Source organism: Anopheles ziemanni, chromosome 3 (genome assembly GCF_943734765.1).
Source record: "Anopheles ziemanni chromosome 3, idAnoZiCoDA_A2_x.2, whole genome shotgun sequence".
Lineage (NCBI taxonomy): Eukaryota > Metazoa > Arthropoda > Insecta > Diptera > Culicidae > Anopheles > Anopheles ziemanni.
In genome coordinates, this window is record NC_080706.1 from 39,339,900 (window position 1) to 39,359,835 (window position 19,936).

Here is a 19,936-nt window from a genome sequence, read left to right on the forward strand (position 1 = left end):
ACAAATCCAACACAGTTCGTTTGTGGCTGTGATGTAGTCGTGTGCAAGTTTCTGTTCAGCCATTTATCGAACCTCGTCCCACTGTGCGCTGCGGTTCCAATCACGTCCAGAGGTCTCCGGGTTCGTTCGTTGGCTTTATGATTGTCGACAGCCAAGCGCATATTTTCTTACGCTCCAGCCAACATCTTGGGATCGGGCTCCCGGCTCCAACCGAACGGCTCCAACAGCGGATGCCCAAACCCCTCCCCCCTCCCCTTTCGTTCTCCTCCTTACCCAAGCAGCACATTTTGTGCTTGTTTTTTTTCTCTCTTGTCCACCTTTTTTCTCAAGATTCGCGCGCCATGTTGATCGTCGTCGTCGTCGTCGTCGTCGTCGTTCTCTTCTGTGTTGCTGGTTCGCCTCTTCATCTTCATTATCCATTCCCATTGTGGGTATCCACCGTTCGTGGTTGGGTTGGTCCGCGCTTGGTCAGAAGGGGGTTATCTCTTTTTTTTACGTTGATGTTGTTAGTTTGCCTGGCTATTTCTTGTGCCTTGTCTCCTCTCTGCGCCGTTGAAGCGGCCGTCGCACATAAAAGAGCTTCAATATAAGAAGATTGCAGAAGGAGAGAATGAATTACACAGGTTGGGAAGGAATAAAAAAAACACCATCCGAACCGAGACTCGACAGGAAAGCCAGAGAGTGGTTGAAAAATATTACTCGAGAATTGGCTTTGGCTTCGGTGTGGCGTAGCGATGATGATGGCTTGCTGGAAGAGGGGGGGGCGAAAATAAGGGTGGATCTTATCCCATTCTTCACCGATCATCCCTCCCCCCGCCCCTGTCGTGGGGTGGGCCGGTGTTGTGTTTCGCTGAGAAGCACATGATGATGTGTGTTTTTTTTCTTCTCTCCTCTGCTGCGATGCTCTTCAGCTTCAGCGTGGTGTTGTTTTTTCCTACCTTGCAAGATAATATTTTGTTATTCTGCGGTCATTTTTTCATTTCTCGCTGTCTCTCTCCCTCTCGTTTTTTCCCTCCGGTGACTTGGCTGGCCGCCATGCTGCTGGTGTGCGGTGGGCTTGCCAAAGAGGCCACAAGAAACGCAACATCCTTCCCTTCATGGCGCCCCCCTCCCCACACATTTTTCCTCGGCATGACAGCGAATCCGGGCGAGAGAAGAACGAATGGCCCAAACGCCGGTGCCATTTGCTGCCGAAGGAAATATAACAGGAAGGTCTTCCTCTTTGCTGCTGCTGCTGCTGCTCCTACTTGGTTCTCGGTTCTCCGGCAACAACTCTGGCAGCCCCTAGAACGAGATGACGGAGTGGGCTTTGCAAATGCTCTGTTGTGTTGTTGTGCGGTTTTGGGAGCCGTGATTGTTTGGCGTTTGGAGTCGCTCGTTCACCGCAGTGCTTCGGTTGGCTTAAGAAGGAGAATGGGCTCGTTTTTTTTTATTTTCGTCGTTGCCTTTCCGTTACCGAGCAATATTTTTGACTCTGATGATTTTTTTTGTATTATTTATTTACCTCACCTGAAGCGGGTTTCGGCTGCCATATTCTGCACGGTTCATTTTCTTTACCGGCAGACTGTACATATTTTGTACATGTTCGTTCGGGTGACTTTTCGGTTATATCCCTACGAACAAAAGTCAACAACACGACCGGTGTGCCGTGGCGTAGAATTTGCGTTCCGAAGTGCGCGCGTGCACGCGGTGGAATGAATTAGCGCGGAGCCTTAATTTACAGAATATGAATAATCAGCCGCCTGTCAGACGCTGGGCGCGCGATGACGGTGCAAAAGAATTCGCTGTTTTTTTTTTTGGTTTGTATTTTTGCTGCTCTGGGGCTCTAACAACCCGCATGCACTTGGAACGGAGCAGCTACGGAAAAACGACAATCCGTGCTGGCGCGAGAACCGTCCGAGGGGTAGCATTCGTTCACCCCTATCTCGTTCCTCCGATCGGACTCAGCTCCTTGGGGGTAACGAAGTAATTCCAACGTGCTGTTATGAGACGAACCCGCTGTTTTTTTTCCTTCCTTTGCTCTCGCTTGAAAACCTCTCGAGAGAACGGCAAACCTACCCAAGACAAAAATTGTGGGGTAAAGGGAGCCTCTTCCAGCCCTCAAACCGTTCCCGAAAGCCCGGCATTATTCATTCTCGGCAGTGGTTCGCTTTATCCGTTCCTTCCGGTTTGGTAGGTTCGTTCCGAGCGTTCCAATTTTGTAAACGTTTCTTTCCACCCTGTTGTGTATCGCATTTCTTGCGCTGAAGTTTGGAGAGCGAGATCGCTCCGAACGGATTCCAAAATTAAAGCAAAAGAAACTCGAGAGAAAGCTGTTTTGCGGCGAAATGGCGCCCCCCGGGTCGGCGGGAAACGGTGTGCATAATTTGCACCGGCTTATCGCTTTCCGCACCGGTTTTATGCCAAAAGTTCGCCGCAACCGTGTACCGGCGGCCACACGTTTCGGATTTCGGTTCGTTTTCAGCGTCTGACTTTACATTGCGCTGTTCGCATTTTTCGGTTGCGTTCTTTTTCTGTAATCGTAAAATCGTCAGTCGGTAGGATGGGTTCGCTACCAACCGTCAGTAGTGAGTTGGTTGACGAAGAAAAGAACTGCTACGAATCCTCCAGAGCGGACGCTCGTGAAGATCGGTTAAAAATGGTTCCTAATTGGCGGCTCGCTTTTTTGGCGGCCTCTCCGACCGTTGAGAAAGTAGAGGAGCGGCGTGAGAAGCGGAAATTAGTTTATTATTTACGTCCCGCGAATGTGACGAAAGCGTATAGTTATCATTGCGATGTCAATCGATGCATCATTCGCAACCGACCAATTTGGTCTCATTTAGATGGCTGGTAATTATGTCCTCCCAATTACACCTGCTCACAACTGGTACGTTTATTGTTTTTCTTGGACTTCGTGCTTGAGTACTAACGGTTAAGGAGTTTTCCTTCTGCTCGCCCTACGCTATCTCAGCCGAGTTGAAACTCTCCACCCGTTGCCGCAATCCGTATCCGCTTTGGGTCAATTGCCCTTGACTGCCCCATTCTGCCGTTCCTAGTTTGCCTTTTGCGGCTCGAATCGATTTTCAAACGAGGCGTAAACATGGCGAAGTGGCGAGGCTCTTCTCCGGTTCTTTATCTTCGAGGCTTGTGGTTTCACGAACGGCGGGGGCCGTGTCGGGGACGGGGGGTGCCGCGGCAGTGGAGTGGTCCATTAATTTGCAATTTGGCTGAACGGTTCTCGTTACGTTCCACTTTTGCTGGCCTGGCCCCTCCTGCCTTCGTCCGGCGCTTTCGATTTTGGTTTTTCTATTTTGATGTTTCTGTGCATCTTTGCGTGGTCTAAGGCTCGGCCGGGTTGGGTTTTCGATTAGGTGCGGTTCGATATAGGCTTCGCAAATTCGTACGTAATAGATATGCATGCAATGTTTCCTATCGTTTGTTTTCGTGGCTAACCAGTTTTGCCAAAAACATGTTTCTGGCTGTTCATGTACAGAGGCTCTTTGTTCAGTAGTAGTTTTGTAACTTTATATTTCATTCATTTAACCAAGCCCATGTCTCGGCCTGGGAGGGCGAGTTTCACATAATTTTTTCCCAACAAATTTGTTTTGTTTTTTTGCAACTTTCATAAATTTCACTTAAAATTTAGCTCTACTCATGTAAATCAGGGGTCTGCACACATTTCTCGAAAGCGGCCAAATTTCTAAATAAAAATTTAAACTGAGGGCCAAATGCCATGAAATTTTTTTTTTTTGTGCTACAGTGTTTTAGTTTTTTGGAGTGATATAAGTAGAATATTGTTCGTCACTTTTACTAATTAATTTTGACCGTTACTTTAACTTTCATTGAGGTTTTTTTACAATACGTTATACAAATGCATCGTGTTTATGATATGAGCAACGTTCGTTAATTGAAGTTATAATTCTAAATAGGTTCATTATGTGTACATATAATTTACATACCTTCACAGTTCGAATTTGTTATACTTTGTCTATTTGAAAGTTGTTGGTTGCAACTCGTGTTTCGAAATGCGCCAATTTTTTGAGATTTTTGAAGGTTAAATATAGCTTGGATACAAGCATTGTTTTAACTTATCACATTTAAATAAACATTCAATTGAACGATATCAACATTGAGATGTAACGAAAGTTTATTTCCATTACCATTTCTTTTTTGCTTTTTTGTGTAATTTCTTGTAACTTACAGAAAAACATTTCTGGCGGGCCTGATAAAATCTGCTGGCGGGCCCGACTTTGCCGACCTCTGATCTAAATGATATAAAACATCCATTCCTCACTATTCTACGCCATGGGATTTTTCTTTTCTCATGAACTAAGCAACGATTAATTATTAGTAAACTAACATTTTGTTTCTCTTTTTCCCAGGTTTCGATTCACCACCACAAACACACCACTGCTCATCTCGCTTGTCGGAAACGCTGCCCATTTCCGATATCTGAAAACTACCGCTTCACCAACAACAAGTGCCCCGTTTGGGATTGGGTTTCTTTCACGCGGCTCAAGTGTTGTTTAGAGTTTCACGAAAGGAGGAAGTGGTACACGGCTGGGCGGGGTTGAAAAGCCGTTATTACGTGTTTTCATTTGGTGTTTTTCTTTACTATGCATTTCTTTCAACCCCCACTCAAGAGAAGTTCCGTTTCGTTTAGGCAAGTTTACTGTGAGTGAAAATAGTCACGGATAGAATTTCTCCGCCAGCAATCGGCTGTTGTTGCTGTTGTTGTTGTGCGAGTGCAGCGATTTTCCGCCGTGAATGGATGTGATTTCTATTCGTGTGGTTGTGTCCGATGATTGTGTCGTGCGCCAGGGAAGGGGTGTGACAGGTGTTTTGATCTGGGTATTTTGTTTTCTATTGTGCTTTGCAGGAGCAATTATCGAATCATCGGTCTCGTTCGTGTTTGAGCGTTTAGTGTTCGGTGACGAGTGTAATCGTGTGTGCAGCAGTGAGGGAAAGCGAGGGAAAAATGAAAAAGTGAATGAGCGAAGGGTGAAGTAGATTAAGAGAAAAGTGAAATTAATTAAAAAAAAAGTGTTACACAAGTTCTAACTGCAAAGTCGTCAGCGGCCATCAACTGGAAGGAAGGTTGCATTTGTTTTCTCGGTTTACGTTCGTTTGTGTTCGTGTGCGTTTTCGGGTTTTGGAAACAGTGTGTCAGTGTTTAGAGTCCTGTACGTTTGTGAAATGAAATTAGTGTTCCGCGGAGCAATCGAAGGGATGTTCATCTGAGGCGAAGAGGGACTCTCTCGCATCCCCCGCCGACAGAAAATGCTGATATCGATAGTGCGTCGTTCGGGCAGAACAGTAGCGGTCGAAAAACAGCAGCAGCGTAGTTAAAGGGTGGAAGTTTCGTCCGACCGTCTTCTCCGTTCCGCCGTCCGCCGTCGTCCAAAAAACGCAGCGAGGCGCGATGGGCGATCAGAAGGGCCAAAAGGGAGGAGGAAGCGGAGCCGGCGGGGCCCCACCGGGCAGTAACGGCGGAGGGTCGAGTGGTGGTGGGGCGAGCGGCGCCGGGGGTTCATCGACAGCGATGTCCTCGACCACGACGACGACCACGACGTCGGCCGCGTCCGCCCCCGTCACCACCCCGCAGCAACACCATCAGCCGCCCCATCACCCTCACCACCACCAGCACCATCTTCATCAGCAGCAGCCGCCCCCGCCCCCACCGCATCACCATGCGCCCCACCCGCAGCATCACATGCCGCCACACCATCCGCACCACCATCCGCATCATCACCCGCCGCATCCGGGCGCGGGTCCACCCCCTCCTCCCGGTGCGGGCGGCGAGCATCAACCGCAGCAGCACGGTGGCCACGGTCCACCACCGCCACCCCCCGGCGGGATGCATCACTCGCCCTACGAACACCACCATCCCGTCCCCGTGTCCGGGCCGGGGGATGCGCCCAACGGTGGCGCGGGGGCCGGTAGTGGGAAAGACGAGGGTGGTCCGCCACCCCCGCACCAGCAGCAACATGGCCACGGGCCACCGCCACCCCCGCACGGTGCCGGTGGGCCGCCTCCGATGGGCCACCATCACCACCAGATGCAGCATCACGGCCAAGTGTACGGTCAGCCGCCGCCGCCTCCGATGCAGCACCAGCAGCAACAGTACGCGCCCCGCTACCACCACCACCATCCGCACCATCCGCACGACCCGAACGTGCAGCCCGGGGCGGCCGGGGGACCGGATCCGTACGCGCACTACCATCACCGGATGGGAGCGGCTGCCGCCGCCGCTGCAGCAGCCGCCGCAGCCGCCGCGGCCTCCGGAGCTGGAGCGGCCGCTGGAGGCGGCACGGGAGGCAGCGGTGCACCGGGAACTCCACCTCCGCAGCATCCCGGAGGAAAACCGGCCGCCGCTGCAGCAGCAGCCGCCGCAGCCGCCGCCGCCGTTGGCGGAAGTCCAATGCACGGCCGGCATGGCCGGTATGGGATGCCGCAACAGCCGGCAGGCGGAACCGGAACTGGCGGCAGTCAAGGGCAGGGTCCACCACAGCAGCAACCGCCGACCGCTGGTGGAGCCGCCGGCGCTAATGCCCCGCCCGGGGGACCTCCGGGTGGCGGCCCGACGCCAACGCTTAACTCGTTGCTTCAATCGCATCCACCACCGCCACCCCATCCGGGCGCCCCGCACCATCGCTACCCGCCGAGCAGCTACGATCCGTCGGCACCGCAACAGCCTCCCGGACCCGGACAGCCGCCACCAGCCGGAGGGCCTCCGGGGCCGGGCCAGGGGCAACCCGGCATGCCGCCGTACCACACCGGCCACCAGCAACAGGGATGGGCCCCTCCACCCCGTCCCTACAGCCCACACTCGCAACCGTATCGACCGCCACCACCGGTAAGTACTTGCAGAAGTGAAGACATGCGACTTGCGGAACCTAAGATATGCGAGGAATGCGTAGTGGTTAATGATCCACATTCACTAAGCAGTGGTCCTGTACGCGTCCTGTGAAGTTTGTTTACATTGTATTTGATGTTTGTTTACATCCAGTAGGATAAGGCGGGTGTCAGGTGACATCGTTGACAGCACACCAAAACGATGTGATCGGATGAAAACCAATTCGAATACCGCTACACCTATGTGTGTATCCGGACAGCAAAGTGTCAATGAAGTCAGAAGATTTACCACCTCCATGAAGGAACAAACCATACTGAAGAGAAGCAAATAGTTTAAGCTCTACAACTTACGATTCCTTACCGCTTTGGTCTCGAATTCGTAGTCCTCCTCCATCGGAATCCGATCGAGATCTCTCATCGAACTGGTTTCGACTTCCTACCCTGGGTTTTTTTTCGGTTTTGGCTGCGCCATCCTTTTACTCTACAGTCGTTGCCAGCTATAACTTTGCCTCTAACATATTGAGTCTAACTCATCCGTTTTTGTCTCGTGCTCATCTCTTCAAGTTGTCTCTTGATTTCAATTTGGTCTCTATCTAAAATTTTGGTTATTTCGCCTGCTGATGAAATATGGCGATTATTGTTTGTACTAACATTATTTTGTAAAGTCAAAATTAACCTGCTGATTTTCATGCTTTCGGCAAAAGAAAAAAAATTATGAGTTCGAGACAAAGACAAAATCTCATGTGTTATTTCAAATCTTGGTGCTTACAGAGAGAGTAGAGTAGAGCTAAAGTGTAGTGGCCACTTCTGTATTTCAGGCCCAAGACACGCTTCTGTACTGCGGAACACTCTAAGAATGTTCCGCCAGTTGCATAAAAACATCATGTGCCAGTGATACCAAGAATAGCAGATCAATATGGTGTTACGTCAAGATCTGGATTGACTTAAAATGATTGATAGTCTAAGAAGTCTCTAAGTCCTCTAAGTCCAGGATGGATATCGCTAAGAGTTGAACATTTGCTGCTGACCCCTTTGCTACACTACCGTATGTTGCCTTAAATTAAACGAATTGATGAAATGTATCTTTATCTCTGCTCGCTCAGTTAGGACTTAAACTTTATGTCTTATCAATTACTATTTTGTATAACGCGAAATATTTTACAAAAGTACGTTTTAAGGTGCCATTTTTAAATAACATTGTTAGGCGAATGCTGTAGTACAATTGTGGCCCTCGTACATCAGCTGTTGTCCATAGGTATTTATCTTTTTCGCCGGTAATGTCGTTCCTAGCTGCCGGTAAACAGTCTCATGTCTCGCACAGTGAACAGTATTCATTAGCGTTGCTACGGAACGCATATAGCCGATGCCAGGCAGACCGCCTCGGCTGTCGATGTGACAGCCCGATGAACTGACGCGAGTGTCGCGAACGCCCCCTCAGACACTCTCAGCAGTGTGCGGTGCCTTTTTGAAATAATCGCTAAAAATAGGTACCCAAATGTTTTGCTTGCTTGCGTCCGAACCAACCGTCCTTTCTCCTCCTATCGAATCCACAACAGCAGCAAACCTTCGAACACTAGTGGATGGTTCGTCCACCAACTGGCGTATGGCAATGTTTTGAAATTCACCAACACTACGACCCGGATTCTGCCGTGAGCCAAACGCTCTGCTCACCGTCATCATGCCGGTACGGGTTTTTGAGAAATAGTTTTATAAATAACTGCAATCAGAGCAAATCACCACGGTTGGGGGGGAGGATGAACGACTCTTCGGCGCGCGGACAGTTTCGTCCGTTCTGGTGGCAAACGAGCAATAATCTCGTGGGAGAGATAACAGGGAAATGCTGGGTCGGGAGGATCTGAAATTGATAAGCTCCACCTCGTTTCGAAGCCTGACGTCGCAGGTTGTTGGATGAGGTTTTCATTTTTTTTTCTTGTTAACGATAAAACCTCGTCACCGGAAGAGCGAGCAACCGGTTAATCGATTGTGTGGTCACATTGTCACATGCGGCCGCGCTGTTCTCCCCGGCAGCCGTCGCACATGTGGACCGGCACGTGATATTCGTTGAAACGCCCTCGCGATGCATAAAGCGCGCGCAAGCAATCATTTGTTGTGCACCGTCAGACGCGAGCTAGACTAGACTTGGGTATAGACGATGGTTCGCCTGTGTCCAGTCTTGTGTATCGGGCCAACAGGAGGCAGTCTGGGCAGTAGTTATCACCGGCACAGATATCGCTATAAATTAGCGACTCCGTGCGCAGTATAAACAACAACAACCCGATCGTCAGTCGTGAACCGGCAAATGTATGCTGCGCGTGACAGAGAAAATTTCCCCCATTCACAGTTTTGCGTACTGCGGAAACGTTTATAGATTTGGGAAACTCCGTACATCAGGTTAAAGTCCTCTCAATTTCTTGATTTATGTAGAAGTTCTAGTGTGCGTAAGTTTTCGTTGTAATACTGCCGAGTATAACATACTCCTAAACTTAGGAATAACCTGTTCGATGTAACAGTCCCTGTATACTAAAGAAATATTGTCATCTTCCCCAATTTTTCTGATGAATATTGTTTCTATTGACATTGGATGTGTACTTGCTATTAAGTCGATAGTTGTTCTTGCCCCGCTGCAGTTTTACCCTTTTTGCGTACCTGGGACTTAGTGACGACTACGTAAACTTCATGTTTGTGTGTCCGCTAATGTCTGACATATGTTCCCAATATTTTGAGATCTTCTGAGAAGTCTATACTAGTGCTTTCGTCTGCATCAGATATATGACGCGTTGTTGAAAGTCTGGGTATTTTAATTCACTTAGTCCTTAGGGGTTATTGTCGCTTGCAATACTTTATTATGTCGATTCGAACCGGTAACATAAAATGACTTCTACCTTAGTTAAACCGATATCGATGGGCCACACCGAAGTTTGCTTTACCTACCAGATTGAGACTAATAAAAACCCCCTAGTGGAATGGTTCTCTTACACTTACGGCTAAGCGAAAGGCTGTGTGGTTCTGTTTGGGTATTCGCGTAGAGAGTTTGGTGTCGAGGCATCCGAAGCGATAACGCGATGATGGAACTACCATATAACGTCTCTCGAAAGTGAGGACGAATGCGTCTGAAACATGGCGGGTGCCATTCACTGGGTGAAGGAACCGGACCACGACTGGACGTGTGACGATACGGCCGGCCGCAACCGTGTATACCATCTGTTGCCCTAGAATGGTGTCTGCTGCTGCTGGCGAGGGAGACGCAACAAGCATGCAAAGCGAACGGACCAGATCGCACCGCTAACTACTAGGCCTCGCCACGGTTAGGTGATGTTACACGAGAGGGTGGTGCCGAGGGTGGTAGTAGGGGTGCCGGAAGCGTGGAAGTACCGAAAAGGGATGACGAGCGAATCATTTAAAGGATCCGACGGTTGGGGTGCGGACCATGCGGTATGCGGGTTGGGGATTGGGTTCGATGCGACACCGGTAAGAGGAAGGGCGATGGTGGTGATGGGAGGAGGAGTTGTTGAACCTCGCTTCCGTATCGTCGACATCGTCGGTGTCGTGGTTGTGTGCGGGGCCGCGTCATCATCGTCGCCGTCGCCGCCGTGTCTGGTGGGTTGAGGTTATTTGTGTGTGCCGTTGTGTGTTTGTGTGTCTGTATGTGGGATTGTGTGTTTACGGGTTTTTTTCCTTCTACCTCCTTTTGCTTTACTTTTTCCCTCCCTCCAGCCCACTTCGTGCGATTGAATAAGTCCGATTCTTTTGGTGTAGGTCACGGACAGAGTGCGACTGGGCCGATGATAAGCCACAGGCTCGGCGAAGGGCTGCTGAAGGTGATAGCGGTACGGGGCGAGGCAAATGGGCTTGAATCGCGAGTACTTCGGTCGGGGGGGTTTGCGAGTACTACACACCGAGGGGTGTGAGAAAAGTCGTGCCTCCCCAGGTTTCGAGGCGCGCGCTTTTGCACAGAAAAGGGAAAGTGGAAAACTGAAGAGCGAAAGGAATGAAAAAGGAATAACATTACGCTGTAGCGCTGGGTTGTCGTTCGGTTGGACATCGCTGTCGTCGGATATCATCAGGCCAGTTGTAGCGTTTTTATTAGTGTTGGGTCATATGAATCTTTCGACGAGATTCATTCACATGAATCTTTTACGGAAGATTCATTCAGAATCATTCATGAATCTCTCGGGATTCATGAATCTCTTGGGATTCATGAATCTCTTGGGATTCATGAATCTCTCAGGATTCATGAATCTCTCGGGATTCATGAATCTCTCGGGATTCATGAATCTTTCGGGATTCATGAATCTTCAGATTCATGAATCTTCATGAATCTTCATTGAGAGATTCATGAATCTTCATTGATTAATGAATCCTTAGGGATAGGAATCTTAAGGGAACAAACTAAAACAGACAACGACGATGCTTTGCCCCACCGTAGGAGGTACAGTCTGACAAGAAAGTATCCGTACAGTCATCAATTTCAACTTCAAGCCTAGTTATCTCAGCGACTACGTGACCTAGGACAACCATTTAAACGACATATCGTAGATAAACTTCTATTCTATCCAATGAGGTCTTAACATTTCAAAAAAGTTACTTGTAGGTCACTTTGTTCTATAGAAACCCTAAAAAAGGCTCAAAATCGATGACAAAAAAGTATCCGTACATGATGAGTATTGATGATGTGCCATCGGTACCTGATGTGCCAATATGTTACAATCAATGCCACTTGCCTCAATAATGGCCAGCAAGTGCCAAGGCATCATTTCTACAAGTTTTTTTTTCGAAAGATGCTGGAAATTTGACCCGATTTCTATAATGTTTCTAAAGGGGTCTACTAAGATCAAGATAATGTCCCGTTCATGGTAAATCTAGGCGTCTTTCGACAAATGTTGTACAGAGATCGATTCCGGAGACTTTAGGAGTATCGTCAACACTTGTACGGTCTCATAAAGTGGTAATTCTTGGACAATACATGGTCTATTCTTGGGATCGTTATTTTACTCAGAGAGCATATTATTGAACATTTAAAGTTTAACCTAGCCATGGCTTGTCCAAGTGACAAAATGGGCGAAGTAGACTATGTCCCACGGATGATTCATATTTAATTCAATATTTCCAGTTCGATTAATGGTCTTAATGGAACACCATAACACAAACTCTCAACTACTGTGTTTTATAGTTGGAACAACGTTGCTCGTAATGATGGTTGAGTTCGACGTCTGGTGTCTATTGTTACTCGTTTTTTGGCCAAAATTGCTTAATTTTGTTTGTATATAGTGTATAAAACACTGAGCCTACACGCCAATGGCATCAAAATACAGCGATTTGCAAATCCCCAGTCTTTCTTATTCTTTCCTAGGAAATGACAAGTTTGCAACTTACAATAATGCAATGTAATTGTTATTTACAAAAAATCTTCTTAAGAGTTGAAATCCAAATCATATGATTGATGCACTAGACACTTCGTTCGTCATGTTTGAGGACTCGAAGTATGGAGAACTTAATAGCTTTTCGAGCAATCACCCTCCCATAGCGATTGAGTAACCAAGAAAGGTGTCTGTTTGCAGGGTTTAGTCTAGTTGCATCCTGGTTAATTCGACGAATTATAAGTTCCTGAGACTTAGCATGAGATTTTTCACAGGATTCATAAACTTGCCAAGTTGGGTTCCCTTTACATCACAAGAAAAAGATAGTTCTCTATCGGTTGCAGCTGTTTGCCTAGTTTCACCGGCCATTTCACGTTAAAATATAAAAATAATAGATATAAAATTGTTGCCGCCATACTTTTAGACACTTGATAACTCTAAATAATGACTAGGCTGATATTTTGACTACTAGACCCTCACCAAACCGGTGTTTTTGGTCAAGAAAGTCGGGTGTACGAATACTTTTTTGTCATCGATTTTGAGCCTTTTTTTGGGTTTCTATAGAACAAAGTGACCTACAAGTAACTTTTTCGAAATGTTAAGACCTCATTGGATAGAATAGAAGTTTATCTACGAGATGTCGTTTAAATGATTGTCCTAGGTCACGTAGTCGCTGAGATAACTAGGCTTGAAGTTGAAATTGGTGACTGTACGGATACTTTCTTGTCAGACTGTATATATTTTCCCATCATCTCCTATTTTAATGTAGTGCACCCGGTTGACAAAAATTCAAATTTTTTGCAGCTTTCATGTAGTTACGCTTACCGAAGAACGCACTTGGAACGCATGATCGGTTCGCTTAGCAAGAACGCATACTCGAAACGCATACTCCAGACGTTATATATAATAATATATATATTTGACACCGCGTCCACACGGCATAGTAGCGTAGCGATTTTGACACTCCGTCGTAGTGTAAATGCTGGTCGAGAGGCTTTAGCCACGGCCATAAAAAATAGTTGACACTACTACGGAGTGTCAAAATCGCTACGCTACGAAGCCGTGTGGACGCGGTCTGATAATATATCTTTACTATTAATTATACATATTATTTATACACATGTTAACCGTTACCCGTTCAACCGCCTACTTGGGTAGTTTTTGGATTTATGTTTTTAAATAACTCTGGATTGGATTGGCGTATCGGCATGAAACTTTTAGAATGCCTAGAAAAACGCACTTTCTATCGTTTTACTAAAGAAAAAAAAATTTCCAAGGAATTTAAATAATTTTTATTCGAGTTTTTCGGTTGATACCCCTCAAACGTTCAACCGGACTACCCGGGTAGTCCATACATTTTGTATGGGAGATTCCGTTTTCCTGTACTTCAGACCAAATAACTTTTTATCAAGACGTCGGGAAGATTCGAAATTTTAAGTTTGGTAAATTAGCTCGCGAAAAACGCGACGTCGCTTTAGCTCTTGTCAAATGTCAATTCAAAACGTAAACAAACCGACAACTGGACAAAATGTAGACAAACCGAAACACAAACGCGAACAAAACGAGCAATATTCTCCACGAAACATCGGAGTTTTTGTTTTACTACTTATTTCTACTCTTCTGAAATGTAGTTCAGTTGTAAAACTCCGTTTTAATTGATATTTCCACCGTTTCTTCCGGTGTCGAAATGAAAACAAACTGGCCGGTTGACAGAAATTTAAATTTTTACTGCTCTCATGTAGTTCCAGCAAGAGTCCCAGCAATCTGCCATGGAAAAACTTGCTGTTACTACATGACAGCTGCAAAAAATTTGAATTTTTGTCAACCGGGTGCACTTCATTAAAATAGGAGATGTTGGGAAAATATATACCTCCTACGGTGGGGCAAAACATCGTCGTTGTCTGTTTTAGTTTGTTTTCTCAGTGAATTTCTTTTGCGCCAAACTAACCAAGGTTGAATGAAATACGTAACTAAACAAATATGTCAAAATTCAACAAACTTTTTGGGCCGAATTTGTGCTCAAATGTAATATATATTTCCCTAAACTCCCCTACCTCTATCGCGCTTTGCTGTTCCCTAAAGATTCCTATCCCAAAGGATTCATTAATCAATGAAGATTCATTAGTCAATGAAGATTCATTAATACCGAGAGATTCATGAATCCCGAGAGATTCATGAATCCCGAGAGATTCATGAATCCCGAGAGATTCATGAATCCTGAGAGATTCATGAATCCCGAGAGATTCATGAATCCCAAGAGATTCATGAATCCTGAGAGATTCATGAATCCCGAGAGATTCATGAATCTTCATGAATCCCGAGAGATTCATGAATCTTCATGAATCCCCAAAGATTCATGAATCTTTCGTTCAGCGATTCAGATTCATTAATTTTGTTGAAAGATTCATTCAGATTCATGAATCTGAATCTGAAATACACAACTCTAGTTTTTATACTTAGCCACTTTCAACCTGCCGTTTGGTTCGCTATGGAAAGGGATAAGATCAATCCACGTGCCAGAGAATAGATTCGTGGCTCGAGTTTCGGCACGACGAGTTCGGATGTTAAGGAATTTCTATTGCTTTCGATTGACGCTCGGTGGGGTTTGATTTCATCTCATTTTGTTAACTACGTGGTAGCAAGATCGATGAAACGACAGGTCGGGTCGAAGCTATTTTCTGCTACGCCATTGTTGTGACAGTTAGATTGAAAAGTGTTTAAAAACATACCTCCTTTGTGTTAAACGGAATAGGAAGTTGATTCTGGATTCTGGATTATAGTGTCGCAGAGAGAATCTGCTCTTCTGTGTATAGTCATGGGACATGGATCCTGTTGGTCGTCATGATTGACGAAACAAAATTCAAACAAACTGTCAACAACTCCTCAGCGCCAACATAAATCTCCTCATTTTTGTAAAATGGGAATTTTCCTAGCTCTTTCACAATATTAAGGAGTTGTTCAAGCTCTCGAGCAGTTTTTCGAGCTCCTAATTTTTTGTCAGCTCGTCTCCGCCCATACAAAAATGATAATTGAGGGTATTATGATCCAGTTCCGCGTTATTGCTCGAAAGTTTCCGCATATTTGCTCGAATAGCAACCTGGGTATTTATACAAGTATTTCAAGGTATATAAATATATAGTTTTTAACAAGTTTCGAGCACTTTGATTTTTAATCAATTTTCAAAACGATCGAGTTATTGGTGTGTTTTATACTATGGCTAAATGGCTAAATAAATCAAAGTGACTTGTCTAAACACAACGTTGATATGAAAAGTGCATCCTGAATTATCATGTTCTTGGTAAATACCAAGATCCATAGAACCCACATATGCTTCGGACACATACGGTCTATAGAGATCCATCGACCAGGAGGTGCTTGAAACTGCTCGACGATAACGACGCGCGTCGTTTCGTATCCGCGCATCGTCTCGACACGCAGGTGGCGTCGTTTTAGATCGTCGAGACGCCCAGCCATTTTTTCGCTTTTTTCAAAGTGTTGTTTACCTTTTGTATGGGCCAGCGTCGAGAAGTTTACGTTTCCGCGCTCCCAATCATAATACCCTCAAATATTTTTGTTCGCATGGTATGTTGCGACCTCTTTTTTTATTGATCTTCAGTGGAAGTAATAAAAGACAAAGCAACGACACAAGAAACATAGAAGAACTTTTTTTCAAAAACGTCTGAGCATTCGCCATAAGCATCTGTGTTTATTGTAGCATATATGTTTTATTGATCGTAAAATACACTCCTATTCCATTCCGTCCCGTTCGGTGTCGTTTTAGTGCAAACATGCATACGTTCTACTGTCGCATTGCCCGATCTAAGATTAACACCAGCAAAACTGGTGTCGTCTGCGTTCTCCCCATTACCTCCAGGGAATGCATTTCGCAGAAGAGAGTCACTGATGCGTGAAGGCGTATTCATCGTTCATCTTTGCAATTGAAAACCATGTGCCATTAATTGCTCCATTAAGACATCAAACTAATTCAACTTTTAAGAACAATCGATTTTCATTTTTCATTTCGTTCCACAAATTCAATTAGCAGTCGTACGGAAATGGGAATCGACCGTCACGGCAGCACATTTTTTTGCGTGTGTCTGTGTGTTGGTGCGTAAGTTATACGCTGATTCGTCATTTTAAAACGTTCTCATCCGAACATCCCGATGACAGGCATCAATCGTTGAACACACGAGAGGCACTTCGTCGCTTTCTAATCACACCGAACGGAAGCCAGTCGGAATTAGTTCTTCCTTTTGCCGTTTCGCTCCCTACAGAGCCTGACTTTTCGTTTAGGGAGGAGTATGAGAAAATCAATGCCACTGACGGGCCTTCAGGCGTGAATGCGTTTGTTGGTGTGCTTGCTTCCGGTGGCTGCTCGTATCTCCTAAATACCGGCCCTGCATATCACGCCTTTCTTTCGGGATTTCGTATACCATTCCGGTTTCTAGAATTGTCGGTGCGGTCCGCTTTGATTCGGTCGATGCGGTTTTGCAGGATGAACCTAATCAGTCTCGGTTAGCGCCTTTTTTATGCGGATTGTTACCGAGAAAATGTTTCATTGCATCCAGCTCTAAAAACATATACGCAAATCTAAACATAGTTCGTTGTCTAATCAATTAAATGAAAAGAAATGCAATCTTTTTTGCGTTTGTTTTACAAACTGTTATGTTCTAAAAAGGGTTCCTTTGGTGTGTTAAAGCTTCTCAGAAACGTTCTACATGTAGGATTCGCCAAGTACAGCACATCGTTTGTAGAGGTGTTGGTTCGGTTGCAACATTAGTGCATCCCCGGGAGCGGTTTTGCTCGCGTTCTCCTGCATTTAGTTATGATGCACTATATGGCATATTGCAATCGGCGTGTTTTTGGGAGTATGTGGGTGTATGCTGAGGGGAGCCTATTATTGATGCGGTGTATGGAAAACTATGGCCTGAGAGAAGAATCAACGGGGGCGGATTTTGGAGAGCGGTAACGCGCCGTTCGTAATGAAGAAACGGTTGGACTGGAGGATATTCGGAATAAGGGGGGGTACGGTTGGCAAAAGACACATATCCGTGCGTGTGTGTGTGTGTTTTTGTATAGTGTTTGGTGTGTCCTTGCCCCTCGGTGGTGTGCAGATGCAACGAAGCTGCTCCACCGATGCTGCACTTGCACTTGCCTGCACGCACAATCGGCGCTTTGAAATACCTTCTCTAACCTTTCTCGTATCATGGCAACCCACCCCCTCGGCCACCCTGCATACCTTCATCGCAGCCCTGCGTTCGCCTGGTGGTTTCACTCGTGCCGAATCGGTTTCTTGCAAAATGTGGGTGGTGGGCGGTGGTCTCCGGCAGTTAAACACGGGCGGTTGTCGAATAATATTGTTGTCCATTTCGGCTTTTCGCCGTTTCGCCGGATCGTCGTGCCGCCGCGCACCTGTGCACTTGCCACCCCTCCCCCTCCCCCTGCTCAAAACCCCAACCCCCCAACCTTTCCGGAGTGCTGCAGTTGTTGCGTCCGTCGAAAGAACCCTTCGGAGGCTGGAGTCCTTCGGGCGAGTGTTCAGTTTTCCGCCGACAGTGAAGCCTACAAGAAGTGTGCATACACCTGGGCGTGTGACGACGGCCTGTTTCGTGCATTTTTTAATTTCGCACTCTTGTGGTATTGGTGTGCAGGAATTTGTTAATGAAAACCCGACCCTTGGTGTCGAGAGTTGTGAAGTGTTCTTCTGCAAATATTAGAGATTTCCAAAATTTCTCTCAGTTAAAGCACAATTTAAAAAGATTTAGAAGCCATTCAGTGCGTTGCTTCCGCGGAATTAAGAGCCAATTCGCAAACGTAGAGGATCTTACAGGACAAAGCTTACCGTGACGTGCCCGAAAACGCCGATCCATCTGCGAAAAGTGTCCCGTTGTTCCAAGAGCCATCCCAACCACACACACAACCACACACTCACCCTCCCATAATCGACGCGCGCTGGTGATGTATTGGCTAGAATCGAAAATAAGCGCCTTCTTGTTGTTCCATCCATCGTAAATAAGTCGAAACTTGCTACAAACCGTAGCCCCTCCGTTTCGGTGGGGAAGGCTTAAGCTAAACTAATTCCCAACTTTTTCTTCCTTTTCTCTTGCTCTCTCTATCTCTCTCTTTCGCTCCCCAAAACCCCACATTTCGTTTCAGGTAAGTTCCAAAAAAGGGTATATTAGTGAGGTGAGCTCGCTGCTACCAAAAACCCGAACCTGCCTATCGTGGAAAGTTCATCCAAAGTTCTAATTGTGACTGCAAAATTCCTAGTCTCCCCCCTTCTCCTCTGGTGAAGTCAATGGTAAGACAGAAACGCAGAATTTTATCTACTTTTACCCACCGGGTCTAGTAAGGCGCAGAGGATGTACTCCGATCGCTGGTAAATATGAACGAGAATCTTGGATTTATATATTCTTCGAAGACTTGTGAACTGTATCTAGGAATGGGTTGCCAATTTTGGAAACCCACCATGGTCGTCGCCATTTTTCGACGAGCTCAATCTGTCCCGAAGACACTTGCGCTCCCTCGGGTTGGGAACGATCCTTGGGCCCCTTCCGCAAATGGCGTCGACAAGGAGTCCCCCGAAGGAAACCGCAGCGTGCGTCGAATCGTAGCCTTAAATGAGAATACATGCGCAAAACAATCCCTCCCTGCATGATGGCTGGTGCCGCTAAATAATCGATTGTCGTTATCACACTTCGAAGCGGGCGAATTGAATTATGCTGGTATTGTGTCGGTACGTGCATATGCACTTTCATGCACGTTTTCGCTCCGAATCGAAACCACTGCTCCTTCCGTTTCGTAACGGCTCAGTTCGCTGAGGGAAGATGCAGTAGAGCGGGACGGGTGTCAGCAGATATCTTCCCTGTGCCGACAATGGAGCTGAGAGTAGTGATGTCCCACTGCACAAACACGCGAGGATGGTTGGGGTTTTTTTTTTCTTCCAATTTCCCACTGCCTAACGCCACGAATGGGAGAAACGGGAGAGCAATCAATCAAAAGTTAATTAGCAAATTAATTGTGGTGAGCGAAACCAGTAGCGCTTTGTTGTAGGAAGCGAAATTCTCTGCTGCCCGGTTTATGTGCCAGACACACTATTATCGAATTCTGTTCAACATTAGTTGTTTACTTCAAGGACTCTACAGTAAAGTAATGCATCATTTGAAGGAAAACAATCGAAACCGCAAGGGTCAATGGTATTCGACCGATGCTCTCACATTTAAATTATCCATGTTTCTACGGTAGGAATTTCAATCAATGTTTTCGATACCAAGCATCTTGTTTGGTAAGGTTTCTTGGCCGCGCGAGAGGAATAAATACATATTTACCACCTTAAAATGGCGGCAAGTTTGGCGAATGTTTTCATTTTGCACTCCGTTTTACATAGGGAAGGAATGCAAAGCAAACAAGCAGTCGCAACCAGCTTATTGTAGTAGTGCTGTTTATCTGCTGTTGATATGTTTGGTTTGACCCGAACGCCGGGAGACTTGGGTCATGCACGCGTGTTCGCAGAGAGGCTATTTATTCTAACAACAGTATGAAACTACTTTCACAAACAATGATTTGAATATGCTGCCTGCGATGATGATTGTGGGACGAGCGAAAGGTATCGAACCGGGGCGGTGTTGCTCAGATTGTCGTGTGCACAGGAACCTTCAAGGAGCGATGCATCCTATCAACCACTCCAAATCCCTCTGTACGTGCCTCCTCCTTCGATCGTTTCGCCAAATGGCTTCGGTTTCTGC

General features: G+C 46.4%; 1 protein-coding gene across 1 annotated transcript in view; it reads left to right on the forward strand.

Moving 5' to 3' along the window:
* LOC131284708 (trithorax group protein osa-like) overlaps positions 1–19,936 on the forward strand; it is a 153,345-nt gene that overhangs the window by 13,863 nt on the left and 119,546 nt on the right. The window contains exon 3 of the mRNA XM_058313571.1: positions 4,859–6,835. Coding sequence (XP_058169554.1) covers positions 5,402–6,835 — 1,434 coding nt within the window. The 5' untranslated portion in view covers positions 4,859–5,401. The remainder of the gene's footprint in view (positions 1–4,858; positions 6,836–19,936) is intronic.